This window comes from Bufo bufo, chromosome 8 (assembly GCF_905171765.1).
Source record: "Bufo bufo chromosome 8, aBufBuf1.1, whole genome shotgun sequence".
Taxonomy (NCBI): Eukaryota; Metazoa; Chordata; class Amphibia; order Anura; family Bufonidae; genus Bufo; species Bufo bufo.
In genome coordinates this window covers 56,161,073-56,181,628 of record NC_053396.1, presented here as the reverse complement: position 1 = coordinate 56,181,628, position 20,556 = coordinate 56,161,073, and the positions used below count along the sequence as shown (strand labels likewise).

Below are 20,556 nucleotides of genomic sequence, written 5' to 3'. Positions count from 1 at the left end.
ACTAATTTTTTTTTGCCCAAACAGGTGTTTGTTTAATAACTGACAATAATTATAATAATAATAATTTGACAGCAGTATATAACCCTGTAATTTCACACGCGCTGATGTTGTATATTGCAAAAAAAGTGTTTTTTGGGTAACAGAATATGAAAGATGTATATATTAAACTTGAATTTAACACTTGCAGATCTGGAAAATAGTGGTTTCTGCCAAAAAAAGTGTGTTTTTAACCCCTTTTTGCAAATCTACCAGTGTCACTTTAAGTGCTGATAACTTTAAAATGCTTTGACTTATACAGGCCATTCTAAGACAATTTTTTCGTCACACATTGTACTTCATGACACTGGTAAAATGAAGTAAAAAAAAAAATTTTTTATTTCTAAAAAAAAATACCAAATTTACCAAAAATTTGTAAATAAATTGCAAATTTCCAAGTTTCAATTTCTCTACTTCTATAATACATAGTAATACCTCAAAAAATAGTTATTACTTTACATTCCCCATATGTCTACTTCATGTTTGGATAATTTTGGGCATGACATTTTTTTTTTTTGGGATGTTACAAAGCTTAGAAGTTTAGAAGCAAATCTTGAAATTTTTCAGAAATTTTCAAAAACCCAATTTATAAGGAACAGTTCAGGTTTGAAGTCACTTTGCGAAGCTTACATAATAGAAACCACCCAAAAATGACCTCATTCCTCACTCACCTAAAGAATTATTAGGAACACCATACTAATACGGTGTTGGACCCCCTTTTGCCTTCAGAACTGCCTTAGCATTCTTCAGAAATGTTGGCCCATATTGATAGGATAGCATCTTGCAGTTGATGGAGATTTGAGGGATGCACATCCAGGGCACAAACTTCCCGTTCCACCACATCCCAAAGATGCTTTATTGGGTTGAGATCTGGTGACTGTGGGGGCCATTTTAGTACAGTGAACTCATTGTCATGTTCAAGAAACCAATTTGAAATTATTCGAGCTTTGTGACATGGTGCATTATCCTGCTGGAAGTAGCCATCAGAGGATGGATACATGTTCTCATTCTGTTTACGCAAAATTCGGACTCTACCATTTGAATGTCTCGACAGAAATCGAGACTCATCAGACCAGGCAACATTTTTCCAGTCTTCAACAGTCCAATTTTGGTGAGCTCGTGCAAATTGTAGCCTCTTTTTCTATTTGTAGTGGAGATGAGTGGTACCCGGTTGGGTCTTCTGCTGTTGTAGCCCATCCCCCTTAAGGTTGTGCGTGTTGTGGCTTCACAAATGCTTTGCTGCATACCTCGGTTGTAACGAGTGGTTATTTCAGTCAACGTTGCTCTTCTATCAGCTTGAATCAGTCGGCCCATTCTCCTCTGACCTCTAGCATCCACAAGGCATTTTTGCCCACAGGACTACCGCATACTGGATGTTTTTCCCTTTTCACACCATCCTTTGTAAACCCTAGAAATGGTTGTGCGTGAAAATCCCAGTAACTGAGCAGATTGTGAAATACTCAGACCGGCCAGTCTGGCACCAACAACCATGCCACGCTCAAAATTGCTTAAATCACCTTTCTTTCCCATTCTGACATTCAGTTTGGAGTTCAGGAGATTGTCTTGACCAGGACCACACCCCTAAATGCATTGAAGCAACTGCCATGTGATTGGTTGACTAGATAATTGCATTAATGAGAAATAGAACAGGTGTTCCTAATAATTCTTTAGGTGAGTGTATATACTATAATCAATTAGTAGGGAAAAAGGAATAAGGTCACATGGTACAGCTTGCATCTCCGGTGTCGTCACTCCGAAACCAGAAGTGCACTTGTTCTTTGGTAATACATTATAAATGCAGATCCTCTCTTTAATTTAGATGAAAGGCCGTCTTACTTGAATTCCTCAAAGTGCCCTCCTAGTGTACACACATGGATAAACGCCCGGGTTCGTTTATATTGTTTGTAGATTCCCGGCTGGCAAAACCGGAAGTTCGGGCGTGCGTTCCACCCGTGGAACGCACAAACCAGAAGTCCGGCCCCACATGCCCCATGCTGGCCTACAGACTAGAGATCCGGGCATGCGTTCCACCCATGGAACGCAGCCCAATCACGAAGGACAGAGGACTGCCCAGCTGATCGGTGTCACGGCTGTATGTGAGCAACAAGAGTATACACAGTAAAAAGAGCTACTGACCGGACCCAAACTAGGGAGGATAAACGGTGACCCCTGTCAGACCCTCAAAGCTCTCCCTATGCTGCTAAAGCACATGCCCGGATCTAAATGGCGGAACGAGGCATGCCCGCGTACCTAAGACTGATGACCACTGTAACCCCTACAATAGTGGAAGGGGCACGGCCACCGGTGCCCTGCTCAGTATATGGAGGGAACCGTGGCCACCTCAGATCCAGTCAGAAAATAACCAGGTACACAACAATGTCTGCACACTTAGCTGAAGGAGCTGCAGCCGCAGAGAAGACGGATCCAAGGACAGCTGGCAATATCCGGAGTGCTTGCTGCAGCAGAACACAGGTCCAGTGAACTGATAGCTACAAGTGAAGATACTCAAGCAAGAGCTACAACTTAAATGAGAAATATAATCCACGCCCTACAATAGGAGGAGGGGTGATTTAAAGGCAGGGAAATCAAACGCAGGAGGAACAGCTGGGAGGAAGGAAACAGAAAGTAAAGACTTCATCACAGGGGCGGAGAAACAGAGCAGTGAGAACTCCTCCAAGCTCTAGTAGTGACATCATCACAGGGGTGGAGAAACAGAGCTGTGAGAACGTCCCAAAGCTCTGGTAGTGACACCTGGTTGGACAATTGTGTACCTGGCGTTTGTGGGTGCAGGAACCCACAATCGGAGCCACTTGTGAATGACTGACCGGAAACCCTACGAAATGATCCCTCTTCCTCCTCCTCCTTCTGTGCCACATCCTCTTCCATCATCGCCAGGAGCGTTTTTTCAAGGAGGCATAGAAGTGGGATAGTAACGCTGAGAACGGCGTTATCGGCACTGGCCATGTTTGTGGAGTACTCGAAACAGCACAACAAGGAACACAGGTCTCGCATGGAGGCCCAGTCATTCGTGGTGAAGTGGTGCTGTTCCGCCGAGCGACTCACCCGTGCATGCTGCAGCTGAAACTCCACTATCGCCTGCTGCTGCTCTCACAGTCTGGCCAGCATGTGCAAGTTGGAGTTCCACCTTGTGGGCACATCGCATATGAGGCGGTGAGTGGGAAGGCCAAAGTTACGCTGCAGCGCTGACAGGCTAGCAGCAGCAGAGTGAGAACGCCGAAAGCGCACACAGACGTCCCGCACTTTATGCAGCAGCTCTGACATATCAGGATAATTTACCCCTCCTCTTCCTATTGAAAAAACAAAAGTTGGATTCAAAATGGCCGCCATGGTCACCACCCATCTTGAAAAGTTTCCCCCCTCACATATACTAATGTGCCACAAACAGGAAGTTAATATCACCAACCATTCCCATTTTATTAAGGTGTATCCATATAAATGGCCCACCCTGTATAATAGTATTAGTGTCACCTTAGCTCGCCCTCCACCCAAAACGCAGTGTTTGCCCGATCAGGCCTGATCGGTCACCCACACGTGCGTTCACCCACGCCCGCCCCGCCGCACTGCACATTTACTACACAAGCGCTGCGGCGATAAAAAAAAAATCAGTTTTGATATTTTTTATCAATTGCAGCGGCTTCCTGTACTTCGCTAGCCTCCCATTTATAAGACAGGCTTGCTTTTTTTCTTGGGTAGTCTCAGGGAATACCCCCTAAATTTAGTTGACCAAATGGCAAGTAAGGGGTATTCTTTTGAAGAGGCCTACAGGCTTCTGACCCAGTCGGATGAAGAATGGGAACCCTCATCTGACGAATCCAGCGGGTCAGAATACGAACCTGTAGAAAGCAGTGGCAGTCTGACCCAAAGTTCAGACGATGAGGTTGAGGTCCCTAATACCACCAGGCGTACCCGGCCCTGTGTTGCTAGACCACAGGTTGCGCAGGATCCGCTTCAAGGGCAGCAGAGTGGGGCTGGCGCTGTCGGATTACATGGTGAGGCATACACCAGCAGCGCAGCCCATCCTGGACCTAGTACCAGCACTGCCGTAGAACATGGTGAAGTGGCGAGCACCAGAAGGGCAGTTGAAGCTGGTACGGTGGCACGTGCAGTAGTTCCCCCGTCACAGCCACCGCACAGACAGGCCCGTTGAGCCCCTAGAGTCCCTGAGGTGCTGGCAAACCCTGATTGGCAGCCCCCATCTTCAGCCGCAGCAGTAGTTCCCCCTTTCACAGCCCAGTCTGGAGTTCGGGTTGAGACAGCTCAGATCGGATTGGCACCGGGGTTTTTTGAGCTGTTCTTCACTGCGGAGCTCTTTGACTTAGTCATGGCAGAAACAAACCGGTATGCCACTCAATTTATAGCCGCCAACCCGGGAAGCTTTTATGCCCAGTCTTTCCGGTGGAAACCCGTCCAAATTTCTGAATTTAAAACTTTTCTGGGCCTTCTCCTCAACATGGGCCTGACAAAAAAAGCATGAATTGCGGTCATATTGGTCCATGAACCCAATTCATCACATGTCCATGTTCTCTGCTGCCATGTCCAGGACACGATTTGAGACCATCCCGCGTTTCCTGCACTTTAGTGATAACAGCACCTCTCGTCCCAGAGGCCACCCAGCTTTTGACCGCCTCCACAAAATTCAGCCCCTCATAGACCACTTTAACACCAAATTTGCAGATTTGTAAACCCCTGAGCAAAACATCTGCATAGACGAGCCCCTGATACATTTTACCGGGCGCCTTGGCTTCAAACAATACATCCCAAGCAAGCGCGCCCGGTATGGGGTCAAATTGTATAAGATCTGTGAAAGGGCCACAGGTTATACGCACAAATTTTGTGTCTATGAGGGTAAAGATCAGACCCTGTAGCCGGTCGGTTGCCCTGACTACCTGGGGAGCAGTGGGAAGACAGTCTGGGACTTGGTGTCATCCTTATTTGGCAAGGGGTACCACCTTTATGTGAACAATTTCTACACAAGTGTGCCCCTCTTCAGGCATTTGTTTCTAGAACATATTGGCTGCTGTGGCACCGCGCGACCTAGTCACCAGGGTTTCCCCCAACGGCTCGTTACCACCCATCTTGCAAGGGAGGAGAGGGCTGCCTTGTGTAAGGAAGAACTGCTCGCGGTGAAATGGAGAGACAAGCGTAACGTTTACATGCTCTCCTCCATTCACGCAGAAATGACAATCCAAATTGAACGGGCAACCAGTGTCATTGAAAAGCCCCTCTCGGTCCACGACTATAATTTGCTCATGGGAGGGGTGGACTTCAATGACCAGATGTTGGCTCCTTATGTACTCTCCTGCAGGACCAGACGCTGGTATAAGAAGGTGTCTGTATACCTAATTCAATTGGCTATGTACAATAGTTTTGTTCTCTACAGTAAGGCTGGGAGAACAAGATCCTTCCTCAAATTTCAGGAAGAGATCATTGAGAACCTCCTGTATCCAGGAGGTTCCGTGGCCCCAACCACCAGTGTAGTGAGCCGTCTACATGACATTTCCCCAATGTCGTTGCTGGTACCTTAACCCAAGTGCCAACCTGAAAAAAATGTTGTGTCTGTAGCAGGAGTGGAATAAGGCGTGACACCCGCTATTTCTGTCCTGACTGCCCTGACCACCCTGCCCTATGCTTAGGGGAGTGTTTCCGAAAGTACCACACACAGGTACACTATTAGTATAGGGATTGCGTGACACAGGACAGGCACACAGGGGTCTTAGGGCCCTTTCACACAGAGCTGCTGCAAACCTCTCCTTTCACCTGGGACAAAGTGCATAATGTACTTCGCCACATCTCTGGGCGATTTGTGCTTTGCACATTGTCCCATGGGGAAGGAGAGGTTTGTCCTATAAAGGTAAAATAAATAAAAATAAATCACAGGTAAGCAAAAAAGTTAATGTTCCAAAAGTTCAATAAAATTTATAAAAGTTAATGTTCTGTTTCAAATGTTATATAAAGTTAATGTTAATAAATTTTTTGCGTTGTGGCCTGTTTTTTTTTTTTTTTTACCTTCTAGGTGGACCAACCAATGAACCAGCTGCAGCACTGATGTGCATTCTGACAGAAGCACATTCTGACACAAAGTCGGTGTATGCGGCGCTGCAAGACGAGATTTCTCCTCTGCAGTAAAAAAGATACGTTTGCCGAGGCTTATGAGCTGAGGGGCGGTGTTCATATGCTTTGGCAAACATTTTTTATAAAAAATAAATAAATTCCGGCAATGATTTATTTATCCACATCGATTGATGTGAATGGAGAAATCGGGTTTGCCAGGGCATACGGGCTGAGTGGGTTTGGATGTTGGGCGGAGCTCCTATGTCCTGGCAGACGCCTTTCCCCTCCTTTTTTTTTTTTTGCACATTTTTTGGCAGAGATTTTTTCATCCACATTGATCGATGCAAATGAAGAAATCTGTGCCGTTAATTTTTTCTTTCAGCCCAGAGGCTGAATGGAAAAAAAAAATCTCATTACCCGTATGCTCAATATAAGGAGAATAGCAGAAATTCCTAATGCTGGCCATACATGTAATGATTGTGGAGACCCTCAAATGCCAGGGCAGTACAAACACCCCACAAATGACCCCATTTTGGAAAGAAGACACCCCAAGGTATTCGCTGAGGGGCATATTGAGTCCATGAAAGATTGAACTTTTTGTCCCAAGTTAGCGGAAATGGAGACTTTGTGATAAAAAATAAATAAATCAATTTCCGCTAACTTGTGCCCAAAAAAAAAATCTTCTATCAACTCGCCATGCCCCTCACGGAATACCTTGGGGTGTCTTCTTTCCAAAATGGGGTCACATGTGGGGTATTTATACTGCCCTGGCATTTTAGGGGCCCTAAAGCGTGAGAAGAAGTCTGGAATCCAAATGTCTAAAAATGCCCTCCTAAAAGATACTCATTGGAATTTGGGCCCCTTTGCGCACCTAGGCTGCAAAAAAGTGTCACACATGTGGTATCGCCGTACTCAGGAGAAGTAGGGCAATGCGTTTTGGGGTGTATTTTTACATATACCCATGCTGGGTGAGAGAAATATCTCTGTAAAATGACAACTTTGTATAAAAAAAATGGGAAAAGTTATCTTTTACAGAGATATTTCTCTCACCCAGCATGGGTATATGTAAAAATACACCCCAAAACACATTGCCCTACTTCTCCTGAGTACGGCGATACCACATGTGTGACACTTTTTTGCAGCCTAGGTGCGCAAAGGGGCCAAAATTCCAATAAGTATCTTTCCGATTTCACAGGGCATTTTTTACGCATTTGGATTCCCAACTACTTCTCACGCTTTAGGTCCCCTAAAATGCCAGGGCATTATAAATACCCCACAAGTGACCCCATTTTGGAAAGAAGACACCCCAAGGTATTTTGTGAGGGGCATTGCGAGTTCATGTAAAATTTTATTTTTTGTCACAAGTTAGTGGAATATGAGACTTTGTAAGAAAAAAAAAAAAATAAATAATTAATAATTTTCGGCTAACTTGAGACAAAAAATAAAAACTTCCATTAACTCACTATGCCCATCAGCGAATACCTTAGGGTGTCTACTTTCCGAAATGGGGTTATTTGTGGGGTGTTTCTACTGTCTGGGCATTGTAGAACCTCAGGGAACATGACAGGTGCTCAGAAAGTCAGAGCTGCTTCAAAATGCAGAAATTCACATTTTTGTACCATAGTAATTGTAAACGCTATAACTTTTGCGCAAACCAATAAATATACACTTATTGCATTTTTTTTTATCAAAGACATGTAGAACAATAGATTTAGAGAAAAATTTATATAGAAATGTAGTTTTATTTGAAAAATTTTACAACAGAAAGTGAAAAATGTCATTTTGTTGCAAAAATTTCGGTCAATTTCGATTATTATCAAAAAAAGTTTAAATGTCAGCAGCAATGAAATACCACCAAATGAAAGCTCTATTAGTGAGAAGAAAAGGAGGTAAAATTCATTTGGGTGGTAAGTTTTTTGACCGAGCAATAAAATGTGAAAGTAGTGTAGTACAGAATTGTAAAAAGTGGTCTGGTCATTAAGGGGGTTTAAGCTAGGGGAGCTGAGGTGGTTAAAAACCCAGAAAATGATGGCTGTATTTCTAGCTTAAATTGCACACTGACTAATCCAGATGTTGTATATTGCCAAAAAAGTGTTTTTTTGGTAACAGAATATGAAAGCTGTATATATTAAACTAGAATTTGACACTTGCAGATCTGGAAAATAGTGGTTTTTGGCAAAAAAATAAGTGTGTTTTTAAAAACCCAGAAAATGATGGCTGTATTTCTAGCTTAAATTGCACACTGACTAATCCAGATGTTGTATATTAGCAAAAAAAAAGTGTTTTTTGGGTAACAGAATATGAAAGCTGTATATATTAAACTAGAATTTAACACTTGCAGATCTGGAAAATAGTGGTTTTTGGCAAAGAATTGTGTTTTTAAAAACACAGAAAATGATGGCTTTATTTCTAGCTTAAATTGCACACTGACTAATTCAGATGTTGTATATTAGCAAAAAAGTGTTTTTTGGGTAACAGAATATGAAAGCTGTATATATTAAACTTGAATTTGACACTTGCAGATCAGGAAAATAGTGGAATCTGGCAAAAAAGTGTGTTTTTAAAAACCCAGAGAATGATGGCTGTATTTCTAGCTTAAATTGCACACTGACTAATCCAGATGTTGTATATTAGCAAAAAAGTGTTTTTTGGGTAACAGAATATGAAAGCTGTATATATTAAACTTGAACTTAATAATTGCAGATCTGGCAAATAGTGGTTTTTGGCAAAAAAGTGTGTTTTTAAAAACCCAGAGAATGATGGCTGTATTTCTAGCTTAAATTGCACACTGACTAATCCAGATGTTGTATATTGCCAAAAAAGTGTTTTTTTGGTAACAGAATATGAAAGCTGTATATATTAAACTTGAATTTAACACTTGCAGATCTGGCAAATAGTGGTTTTGGGCAAAAAAGTGTGTTTTTAAAAACCCAGAAAATTATGGCTGTATTTCTAGCTTAAATTGCACACTGGCTAATCCAGATGTATATTGCCAAAAAAGTTTCTTTTTTTTTTTGTAACAGAATATGACATCTGTACATATTAAACTTGAATTTAACACTTGCAGATCTGGCAAATAGTGTTTTTTGGCAAAAAAAAAAGGGTGTTTTTTAAAAACCAGAAAATGATGGCTGTATTTCTAGCTTAAATTGCACACTGACTAATTCAGATGTTGTATATTAGCAAAAAAGTGTTTTTTGGGTAACAGAATATGAAAGCTTGTATATATTAAACTTGAATTTAACACTTGCAGATCTGGAAAATAGTGGAATCTGGCAAAAAAGTGTGTTTTTATAAACCCAGAAAATGATGGCTGTATTTCTAGCTTAAATTGCACACTGACTAATCCAAATGTTGTATATTGCCAAAAAAGTGTTTTTTGTTAACAGAATATGAAAGCTGTATATATTAAACTAGAATTTAACACTTGCAGATCTGGAAAATAGTGTTTTTTGGCAAAAAAAGGGTGTTTTTAAAAACCCAGAAAATGATGGCTGTATTTCTAGCTTAAATTGCACACTGACTAAGCCTGCAAATGCACCAGATGTTGTAAATTGCCCAAATTTTTTTTAATTTTTAATGTCCCAAAAGCTCAGATGCAGTGCTGGTGCACTGAGCTTGCATAAAATGGCCGCCGCCACCGCCCACCTAACTGACTTATAAAAGTTATTTTTTTTCGGTCACTGGGCTCAGGGCAGGATAAAAAAATTGTGCCCTGCACCCACACAACACAATGTATGAGGATTGCTAAGTTAGATTCACGTTTTGAGCAAAGATTCTGTCCTATTCTCTCCCTGAAATCACCAGCAGCATCCTCTCCCTACACTAAGCACAGCAGAGTGACGTGCAGCGCTACGTGACTCCAGCTTATATAGAGGCTGGGTCACATGCTACACTGGCCAATCACAGCCATGCCATTAGTAGGCATGGTTGTGATGGCTTCTAAGGGCACAGAGTTAAACGCTTGTTGATTGGCTGCACTGCAGCCTTTCAAAAAGCGTCAATAAAAATAACCGAACCCGAACTTTTACTGAAATGTTCGGGTTCGGGTCCGGGTTCCAAAAATCCTAAAGTACTGTACGAACCCAAACTTTACAGTTCGGGTTTGCTCAACCCTAATACTGACACCCAATGTGTCTGAATTGTATTATGTGCATTAGTAACATGTAAAGTATATAATAATCTCTGCATAATACTGTGGTTGGTGTGTGTTATTTTGAATATAATAAATATAATACGAAACTAGCACTGTATACCGACACCAAGTGTATCTAAATCATAGTATACAGCATATAGAATAGTAGTGAACAATAGCACAGGTCAAAATATATGGTAAGTAATCTTACAGCAGCCATCTGCTGTCTGAACGTTGTATTGCAATTTATCTAATTTAGATATAACGTCATTTTGCGACACACACCTCAGGACGTGTTGAAATAAGTGATAAGTTGAGTGTGGACACATCTGTATGCACCTCCCATATGGGTCAAACATTAATTTTACCTTTTATTCAATGAATTATGAATTTACCAGATTTAGCGCGTGTATAAGTATGTATGCAGTGGCGTACATAGAGAAGTAAGGGCCCCATAGCAAGGATCAAACCAGGCCCCCCACACAGGACAGAAGGGTTTCTGACTAAACCCCTTTCAATTACCCTTGGGCCATTTTTCCACTGCTTCATTTGCCAAAAGTTGTTCCTTTAGGCTGGGTTCACACTTGAGCGTTTTACAGCGCGTTCAAACGCGCTGTAAAACGATCAACACATTAAAACCAATGCTTCCCTATGGCCCTGGTTCTCACTTGAGCGTTTTACAGCGCGTTTGAACGCGTTGAAAAACGCCCTACGCTCAAACAAGTTCTTGAGCTTCTTTGGGGCGTTTTGTTGCACGTTTGCAGCCATAGGACACTGCTGTTAATCACACAACGCGCGTAATACGCGCGTTGACTATGGACAAAAACGCGCGACAAAAACGTGCGATACAAACGCACGTTAAACGAGCATATCAAATACGCTCAGGTCTGAACCCAGCCTTAGAGGGTAGAGTCCTGACCAAGTTTTCACCTCCAGTAGAAGAGGGGATGATCCCAACTAAGACTGGGCCCCCTCTTGCCCCCGACCCCATAGCATTTGCATGGTCTGCCACTATGGTAGTTATGCCCCTGTATGTATGTATATACTAAGTATATGTTATACATGTATGTATATATGTTAATAACTACTACATGCACTATGGGCACCATATTACCTTTAATTAGATTTATTCAAGTTCCTTTACATATACAGTACATACAGTAATTATTAATTTTAAATGTCAGTATATTATATGCCTCACACCTTTTTATACATTTCTAGACTTGAAAAAGGAATCTGTATAATAACTGATGTGAAATGCATGGTCTAACTCTTCGATGTGTCACTAAAGAAGTTATGTACCACTTTGGGTCGTGTCTGTGCGCCAAGTGTTCTCACCACAATGGTGGATCTGAAGTCCCTTCACCCACCTATGTATGTTTGTTTTTTACTAAAAAATAAAGTTATATGTTGAAAAAAAAAAATCATTCACTTATCAACCAAAGCCAGCATGAAAAATGGTCTAGCGCACAAAGGTAAATTGTATGGATGATTTAGTTGACTGTTTGAGACAACAATTGGTCTTGCAATGTCCTTACACTTTGTTCTATCACACTTACACGTTGTCCTTACACTTTGTTATTTATCATTCTTTGAAGGACAAATCTAGATATAGACAGAAAATATTAAATTCCTGTCATTCTGGTCACTTGAGACCATACTGACCCACTGACAGTTATAGTAACAGCTAAGGCACTGTTGATGTATTGTTTAACCTACTTACCTGGACAATGCACCTCTCCCTCTAAAAGATGCTCGTGACACCACATCACCATTATCTTGGGAAATAACTCTTTGCAGCTCAGAGGAGGTATCATCACACACAGACAAAGCTCTATTGGGCATAAAATATAAAAATAATTATCCAGCCATAATCCCCTTAAGTATTGCATAATGTGGTATTGTTTCAGTGATTACATGCATACAATTTAGATCAACCTAACAGTGTAAGAAAATGGTACTAGGAAGGGTGAACAAATGCAATTTAAAAGCAGCAGTTGCTTCTGCTGAAAGAAGTTGCTGTCACGAGTTGGAGGTCCCAGGAGAGACCACCGCGTCGTCATGCAATAAACAAACGGAAATCAGGTACAGACACAAGAGTTTATTGCACAAACAAAACAGGGAAAGCAACACAGATAAAACATGAGCTCTATGTACCGTCAGCACAGTGGGAGAAAACCCCCACTGCGCCACTGTCTAGTAATACTCCAGAGGGGCGTAACTAAGCAACTCCTGGTTTTCACTAGAGCCCTAGATGGTAGGGTTAGACTTGGCCGCAGAAAGTTGCCAGGGTCCACTCTGGAGCGTGACCTAGACAGTGACAGCAGGAGCGAATGGACAACAGGTACCAGAAGGTACCGACGGCACATAGGCAAACATAACAGACAGGTAAATACAAAACAGGGCAAATAATAACACAAGCAGGAGTTCATGCAAGGAAGCAGGAGTGGCAATGAGCAGAGAAGGACTTGCTCCACCAGAAGTAAACTGCATGGCCTTGTCATGCCACTCTGCTGCAAAGGCTTGCTGAACACAGATATCAGAATAAACACAAAGTAACTAAAACATAACAGGCAGAACAGATAACAGACAGACGACGTAAATGAACAAGTAGGGAAACCCACAGAGCACAGACAGACACGGATCCCATGGGTCAGCAGCATGGGAGAAAGAGTACAAACCAGGAGCAGAGCAGGACAAGACAACACACACCAGGAGAGCTGACACAGAACTGAGGAAACCTCAGCCTTATATACAGGTTCCATGGGTGCAGCAGAGAGACCACACCCATGGAGCAGACAGAGGATTAACTATTAATAGGAATACAGGGGAGTTAACCCATACAGAACCACAAATAATACAGAGGAACGGAGCTGCAGCGAGAGCATAGACAGAAGGTCACAGCCAGCGGTAATGACTGTGACAGTTGCACAGGAATGTATACGAGATAGTTTTAACATAAAAGTGTCAGTTCTAATTGTAATAAGAACAAGTGCAATGGGCACCTCCCTCTAGGGCGCTCTATGTCGCGCATCCCAGGTGTAGGAATGCCGAGTGGTATAGTGCGGCCTATCTGTGTCTTTGTGTGTGTCACGGTGCTCCTACCTGGACACGGCTGGACACCAGGCTTTGGCTCTGAAGCAATAAATAGGGGGAATAATTGAGGGATAAAAGAATAACTTGAGTCCAGACCTTGAGATGAAGTACAATGGCAGCTTTACTTCGCTTAAACGTCCTTAGGTTGTGCTCTAAGGTACCCAAGGAAAGTTGAAATGCTGCATAAGAACATAAATAGACTGACATAGAGACAGCTACCACTAGGTTCCTGAACGTATGAGTAGGGTGTCTATTCACAGTTTGCCCTCTCGGTATAACCAGTGAACTAAAAAAGATACTGCACTAAGGCCTCAAATACTCCACACAGGACTGGGCCAGAGTCATATATTGAGCATGGGGGTGTCATGTACTATAATCCCTCCATGATACTATTAGACACCCACAAATAGAAGGGTGGCTTCAGCCTGTAATCCCTTAATAGCACCAAGGCATTATAATGCTTTACACTTTGTCACCTTGATCACTGAACAGGTAGCTAAACATTTATGTCCATAAGGCGGCACACTAAGCCTTAAAGGGAACCTGTCACCAGTTTTATGGTGTCCTAACTAAGGGCAACATAAATAAGTGATTGATTCTCTTAGCACAATGCTGGGTCACTTTCTTTAACTGACCCAGTCAATCTGCCAACATCTTGTATTGAAAAGCTCCAGCTGATAATGATGAGTCATGAATATTCATGAGCTCCTGACTCTCCCCGTCCACCTGCTGCTGAATGACAGTTTGTTTCCATATGAATCAGCAGCAGGTGGGCAGGAGAGTGGCTATAGCTCTGAATTAAATATACGCTGGACTCAATGACATCACGCCGGACTCAAATCAGCTCATTAGCATGCGGCATGTGGCATCTTTGTGTGTATATTATGAGATAACCATCTGTCACACCAGTAAGTGAATACATCTAAGTTACTTTTTAGTAGTTAATGATTGTATATAATTAGTTAGATTACAATAAAATATCCACATGACAGGTTCCCTTTAAGACATACCAAATTAGGAGGAGGAGACAGTTATCTCCCATATCTCCCACGAGGGTTAATCCCTCTAAACACATATTTTTAGCAGCGGGGTTACCCTTGACGTGGTGCCAATATTCAAAAAGGGTCCAAAAACAGACCCCGGAAATGATAGGCCGGTAAGTTTAACATCTGTTGTGGGTAAACTGTTTGAAGGTTTTCTAAGAGATGCTATCTTGGAGGATCTCAATGAAAACCAGCAAATAACATCATATCAGCATGGCTTCATGGGGGATCAGTCATGTCAGACTAATTTAATCAGTTTCTATGAGGAGGTAAGTTCTAGACTTGACAGTGGTGAATCAATGGATGTCGTATATCTGGACTTTTCCAAAACATTTGACACTGTACCACAAGGTTAGTATATAAAATGAGAATGCTCGGACTGGGAGAAAATGTCTGTATGTGGGTAAGTAATTGAATCAGTGATAGAAAACAGAGGGTGGTTATTAATGGCACACAATCAGATTGGGTCACTGTCACTAGTGGGGTACCTCAGGGGTCAGTATTGGGTCCTATTCTCTTCAATATATTTATTATTGATCTTGTAGAAGGCTTGCACAGTAAAATATCCATTTTTGCAGATGACACTAAACTGTGTAAAGTAATTAACACTGAAGAGGACAGTATACTACTACAGATGGATCTGAATAGATTGGAGGCTTGGGCAGAGAAGTGGCAGATGAGGTTTAACACAGACAAATGTAAGGTTATGCACATGGGAAGGAATAATGCAAGTCACCTGTACATACTAAATGGTAAAACACTCGGTAACACTGATATGGAAAAGGACCTAGGAATTTTAATAAACAGCAAACTAAGCAGTAAAAACCAATGTCAGGCAGCTGCTGCCAAGGCCAATAAGATAATTGTTGCATCAAAAGGGGCATAGATGCCCGTGATGAGAACATAGCCCTACCACTTTACAAATCACTAGTCAGACCACACATGGAGCACTGTGTACAGTTCAAATGAGGGCAACTAAAGTAATAACTGGAATGGGACAACTACAGTACCTTGAAAGATTATCAAAATTAGGGTTATTCGCTTTAGAAAAAAGACGACTCAGGGGAGATCTAATTACTATGTATAAATATATCAGGGGTCAGTACAGAGATCTCTCCCATCATCTATTTATCCCCAGGACTGTGACTGTGACAAGGGGACATCCTCTGCATCTGGAAGAAAGAAGGTTTGTACACAAACATAGAAAAGGATTCTTTACGGTAAGAGCAGTGACACTATGGAACTCTCTGCCTGAGGAGGTGGTGATGGTGAGTACAATAAAATAATTTAAGAGGGGCTTGGATGAATTTCGGGAGTGTAATAATATTACAGGCTATAGCTACTAGAGAGGGGTTGTTGATCCAGGGAGTTATTCTGATTGCCTTATTGGAGTCGGGAACAAATCCCCCCCCCCCCCCCCCTTAAGTGGGGAAAATTGGCATCTACCTCACAGGTTTTTTTTTGGCCTTCCTTTGGATCAACTTGCAGGATAACAGGTTGAACTGGATGGACAAATGTATTTTTTCGGCCTTATATACTATGTTACTATGTTGTTAGACCTGCTTGTGACTCTACATTGACGTCCTCAGAAGCAGTCCATATGAGCTAGAAAGTAAGGTGCTAGCTATCTGGCTAACTATATTAAGTCCAGAGTCCATTTGTAGTGCATAGGATCACATTGCGGTATCCGTAATAGAGTGCAGACAATGGGCTAAGGTGCATAAAATTTGCATAACATTATAAAACATTAGTGCAAAAATAGTGCAAATATTTAATGCAATAACATAGTGCAAACAAATTCACGTTAGAGTCTTTTCCTTTAGTGCTGGCGGATCAAGTGCACCAAACTGCAACAGATAGTGCCAAAGTAATTTGTAATCCACAGGATGTCGTAATGTTATTTGCAATCCACAGGGGTATAATGGAAAATAGCAGCAATGGTAATGAGAACCCTTTTAGCAAAAGGGGCTCCCACTTAAGCTGAGAAGGGGGAAAAAGGAATTGAGCGCAGGCATGCATAACTTGGAGATATTTTTGAAGATGGGGGGAGTCCTGACAATCCATGTCCATCTGGATGAGAAACAAACAGGGGGCAACAAAACAGAAAATGGGCCAACACGTCCTCACCCGTCAACCAGACTTGGGATCAGAAGCTCCGGCTGAGGCTTGTTGTTTTTCTTGGAAGGGGAGTACTCCCTCTGTGGTCTCCTGGAGGCAGCACACGCTGCCTGCGGCAGCTGGATCCTCCTGCCAGGACTCAGCTACTGACAACTGGACAAGGGGTTTGGACAGGATGGTCACCCCGGTGGCAAATGGTCCCTTGAGGGAGCTCATGGGGGTGTACTCCACTGTCACGAGGGTATCGAGAACCACGCCTGACTCCGTTATACCCAGGGTCAGGAAGTCGCAGCGGTTGGCTGCACGCTCTATTTAAGATAGGGCTGTTTTCCTCATGGTAGCTTTCTGGGTTTGCTTTGCAAACCCTTTTGGCTCACTCAGGGATCCGTAGCTCCTTCTCCTCAGCTGTTCCTTGTCCAGCACTCCCAAACCTCCTTATATTCCTCTCTCACACTTCTCTGGTTGCCAGAGATAGAACTTCCTGCCTGGACATCTATTCTGACCTTCTGGAGCTGTGTTGCTGCGTTCTCTGGTAGTTGGTCCAGAACGCTACCCTCCGGATCCCTGTTGGACCTTTGTGGTCTATTGTGATCGCCCACCTGGGTGTATGTGTTTGTCTGTTTTGTCTGTCCTCTCCCTGGTGTTTCCCTCTTAGTGATAGTGGTGCGGACTAGCGATCCCACCGGCCCGTTCACTATCTAGGGCTCATTTTAGGGAAAGCCAGGGTTTAGGCACGAGATCGCCGCACGGGTGAGGAACCCGTCTAGGGACGTTAGGGCAGTCAGGTGCCAGCCGCAAGGTGAGTTAGGGGTCACCACCTTTCCCTCTCCCTTGGGCAGGGCTTTCCCTTTTATCCTCCCTGTGCGTGACGTCGGTCATTACATCCACATGGTCCCCCGCGTATAAGCTATGTTGAGCCTGGGGCAGGTAGGGGTGTTTCACAGAACTGCGTCCCACGAACAGTTCTTCACTGCTCTCATTGTCCACCAGGAAACCGGAGCCGCATTCCACGGAGAACCACAGGACGCTCCCTCAGCGCCTCTCCAGCTTCAGATCCCCCGGCCTTAGGTGGTCCAGGACATGGATCACCCAGTCCTCGATGCTTTTCTTGTAGTCCCACATTGTCTGGGCCTGAGCTGTAACTTCAGGCGGGACCATGGGGTTCATCCATGTAAATAAACCGCTCTTCCTAGGCAGCGGAGTGGATGCTTCGGACGCCTCCACCTCACCAGCCGGCGCGGTGGACTCCTCTGACCCTTTCTCCGGGTCCCGCTGTACCTGCAACAATCGTATTTCTTTCAGGGTAGCCTGCACCTCAGGCTTGTCACTACCCCACACCATTTCGCCCCAGTTGGGCCGCAGCGAAAATGCCATTTTGTCGTCTTCTGGCTTTCTGGCACACACTGGTACAGGAGGCGTACTCTTGGAGGTGGAGTCTTCACTTCCTTCATTTGCACTGGGTAGTTCCCAGTGGGCAGGGCTGTCGCTTCCCGCTCTTGGGCTGGGCATTTCCCTGTTTTCCCGCTTTTGAGGTACAAGAAGAACATACGCCATCACTGGCAAAGATGGCGAATTAACCCCTCGGTAGCTGGGCACGCACAATTCTGCACCTGTTGCTCTGCAGTAAACATAGTAAAGTCATTCTTAGGCGGTTCTTTGACAATTCTGTAGGCCTTGAAGTATAAAGGCATGCAAGTAAATCCTGTTCGTGATGCCAAAATTGCAACAGGTGCCTCCCCCTAGGGCCCTCTATGTTGTGCGTCCCAGGTGTAGGAATGCCGAGTGGTATAGTGTGGCTTGGACACGGCTGGACCCCAGGCTTTGGCTCCGAAGCAATAAGTAGGTGGAATACTTGAGGGATAAAATAATAACTTGAGATGAAGTACAATGGCAGCTTTACTTCGCATAAACGTTTTCCAGAACGGTTTACTGGCTTTGTCTTGATTCCAGCAGGCTTTAGTATGAAACTAATTGTAGATAGGTTTGACAGGCACACTCTCATATGTTGCTGCACAGAATAAATACAGAGACAGTGATGGAGTTTAAAATTGTGTGTTTATTTGTAGATCTAAATATTAAAATAAGTTAAAATTTGGCAAAATTTTTTGCTGGGGGTGGGGAGTCTTCTTTCTTGGATGGCTGTGTTGGGATTTGGACGGATATTCAGTTGGGATGTATGAGAATAAGGCCTCATGCACACGACCGTTGTGTGCATCCGTGGCCGTTGTTCCGTTTTCCGTGATTTTCTGCGGACCCATTGACTTTCAATGGGTCAGTTGAAAACTCGGAAAATGCACCGTTGTTCATCCGCGGCCGTGATCCGTGTTTCCTGTCCGTCAAAAAAATATGACCTGTTCTATTTTTTTGACGGACAACGGTTCACGGACCCATTCAAGTTAATGGGTCCGTGAAAAAACACGGATGCACACAAGATTGGCATCCGCATCCGTGATCCGTTGGCAACTTTCACACAGACGGATCGCAGATCCGTCTGCATAAAAGCTTTTTCAGATATGAGTTTTCACTTAGTGAAAACTCATATCCGACAGTATATTCTAACACAGAGGCGTTCCCATAGTGATGGGGATGCTTCAAGTTAGAATATACTGAGAACTGTGTACATGACTGCCCCCTGCTGCCTGGCAGGGGGCTGTGATCAGCACAATTAACCCCTCAGGTGCCGCACCTAAAGGGTTAATTGTGAGTATCATAGCCCCCTGTAAGAGATCAGGTGCTGCCAGGCAGGAGGGGGCAGACCCCCTCCCTCCCCAATATTATATTCATTGGTGGCCAGTGCGGCCTCCCCTCTCTCCCCCCCTCCAGTTAAAATCACGTTCCGAATCCCCCATCATTAGTGGCCAGTGCGGCCTCACATCTCCCCCCCCCTTGTTAAAATCACATTCCGAATCCCCCATCATTAGTGGCCAGTGCGGCCTCACATCTCCCCCCCCCCTTGTTAAAATCACGTTCCGAATCCCCCATCATTGGTGGCCAGTGCGGCCTCACATCTCCCCCCCCCCATCTTAGTTAAAATCACGTTCCCCCATCATTAGTGGCAGTGGAGAGTTCCGATCGGAGTCCCAGTTTAATCGCTGGGGCTCCGATCGGTAACCATGGCAACCAGGACGCTACTGCAGTCCTGGTTGCCATGGTTACTTAGCAATTTTTAGAAGCATTATACTTACCTGCGAGCTGCGATGTCTGTGACCGGCCGGCGCTCCTCCTACTGGTAAGTGACAGGTCTGTGCTATAAGCAATGCGCCGCACAGATCTTTCACTTGCCAGTAGGAGGAGCGCCCTGGTTGCCATGGTTACCGATCGGAGCCCCAGCGATTAAACTGGGACTCCGATCGGAACTCTCCACTGCCACCAATGAAGGGGGAACGTGATTTTAACTGAGGGGGGGGGAGAGATGTGAGGCCGCACTGGCCACCAATGATGGGGGATTCGGAACGTGATTTTAACTAGGGGGGTGGGGAGAGGTGAGGCCGCACTGGCCACCAATGATGGGGGATTCGGAACGTGATTTTAACTAGGGGGGGGAGAGGTGAGGCCGCACTGGCCACCAATGATGGGGGATTCGGAACGTGATTTTAACTGGGGGGGGGGAGAGGTGAGGCCGCACTGGCCACCAATGATGGGGGATTCGGAACGTGATTTTAACTAGGGGGGAGGGAGGTGAGGCCGCACTGGCCACCAATGATGGGGGATTCGGAACGTGATTTTAATTAGGGGGGGGAGAGGGGAGGCCGCACTTGCCACCAATGAATATAATACAGGGGAGGGAGGGGGGGGGTCTGCCCCCCTTCTGCCTGGCAGCACTTGATCTCTTACAGGGGGCTATGATACGCACAATTAACCCCTCAGGTGCGGCACCTGAGGGGTTAATTGTGCGGATCACAGCCCCCTGTAAGAGATCGGGTGCTGCCAGGCAGTAGGGGGCAGTCATGTACACAGTTCGTAGGATATTCTAACTTGAAGCGTCCCCATCACTATGGGAACGCCTCTGTGTTAGAATATACTGTCGGATCTGAGTTTCACGATCTAACTCAAATC

General features: G+C 44.2%; 1 protein-coding gene across 1 annotated transcript in view; it reads right to left on the bottom strand.

Annotated features, from left to right (window-relative positions):
- LOC120978048 (cyclic nucleotide-gated olfactory channel-like) overlaps positions 1-20,556 on the bottom strand; it is a 332,263-nt gene that overhangs the window by 262,843 nt on the left and 48,864 nt on the right. Inside the window, exon 2 of the mRNA XM_040406287.1 lies at positions 11,967-12,077. Coding sequence (XP_040262221.1) covers positions 11,967-12,077 — 111 coding nt within the window. The remainder of the gene's footprint in view (positions 1-11,966; positions 12,078-20,556) is intronic.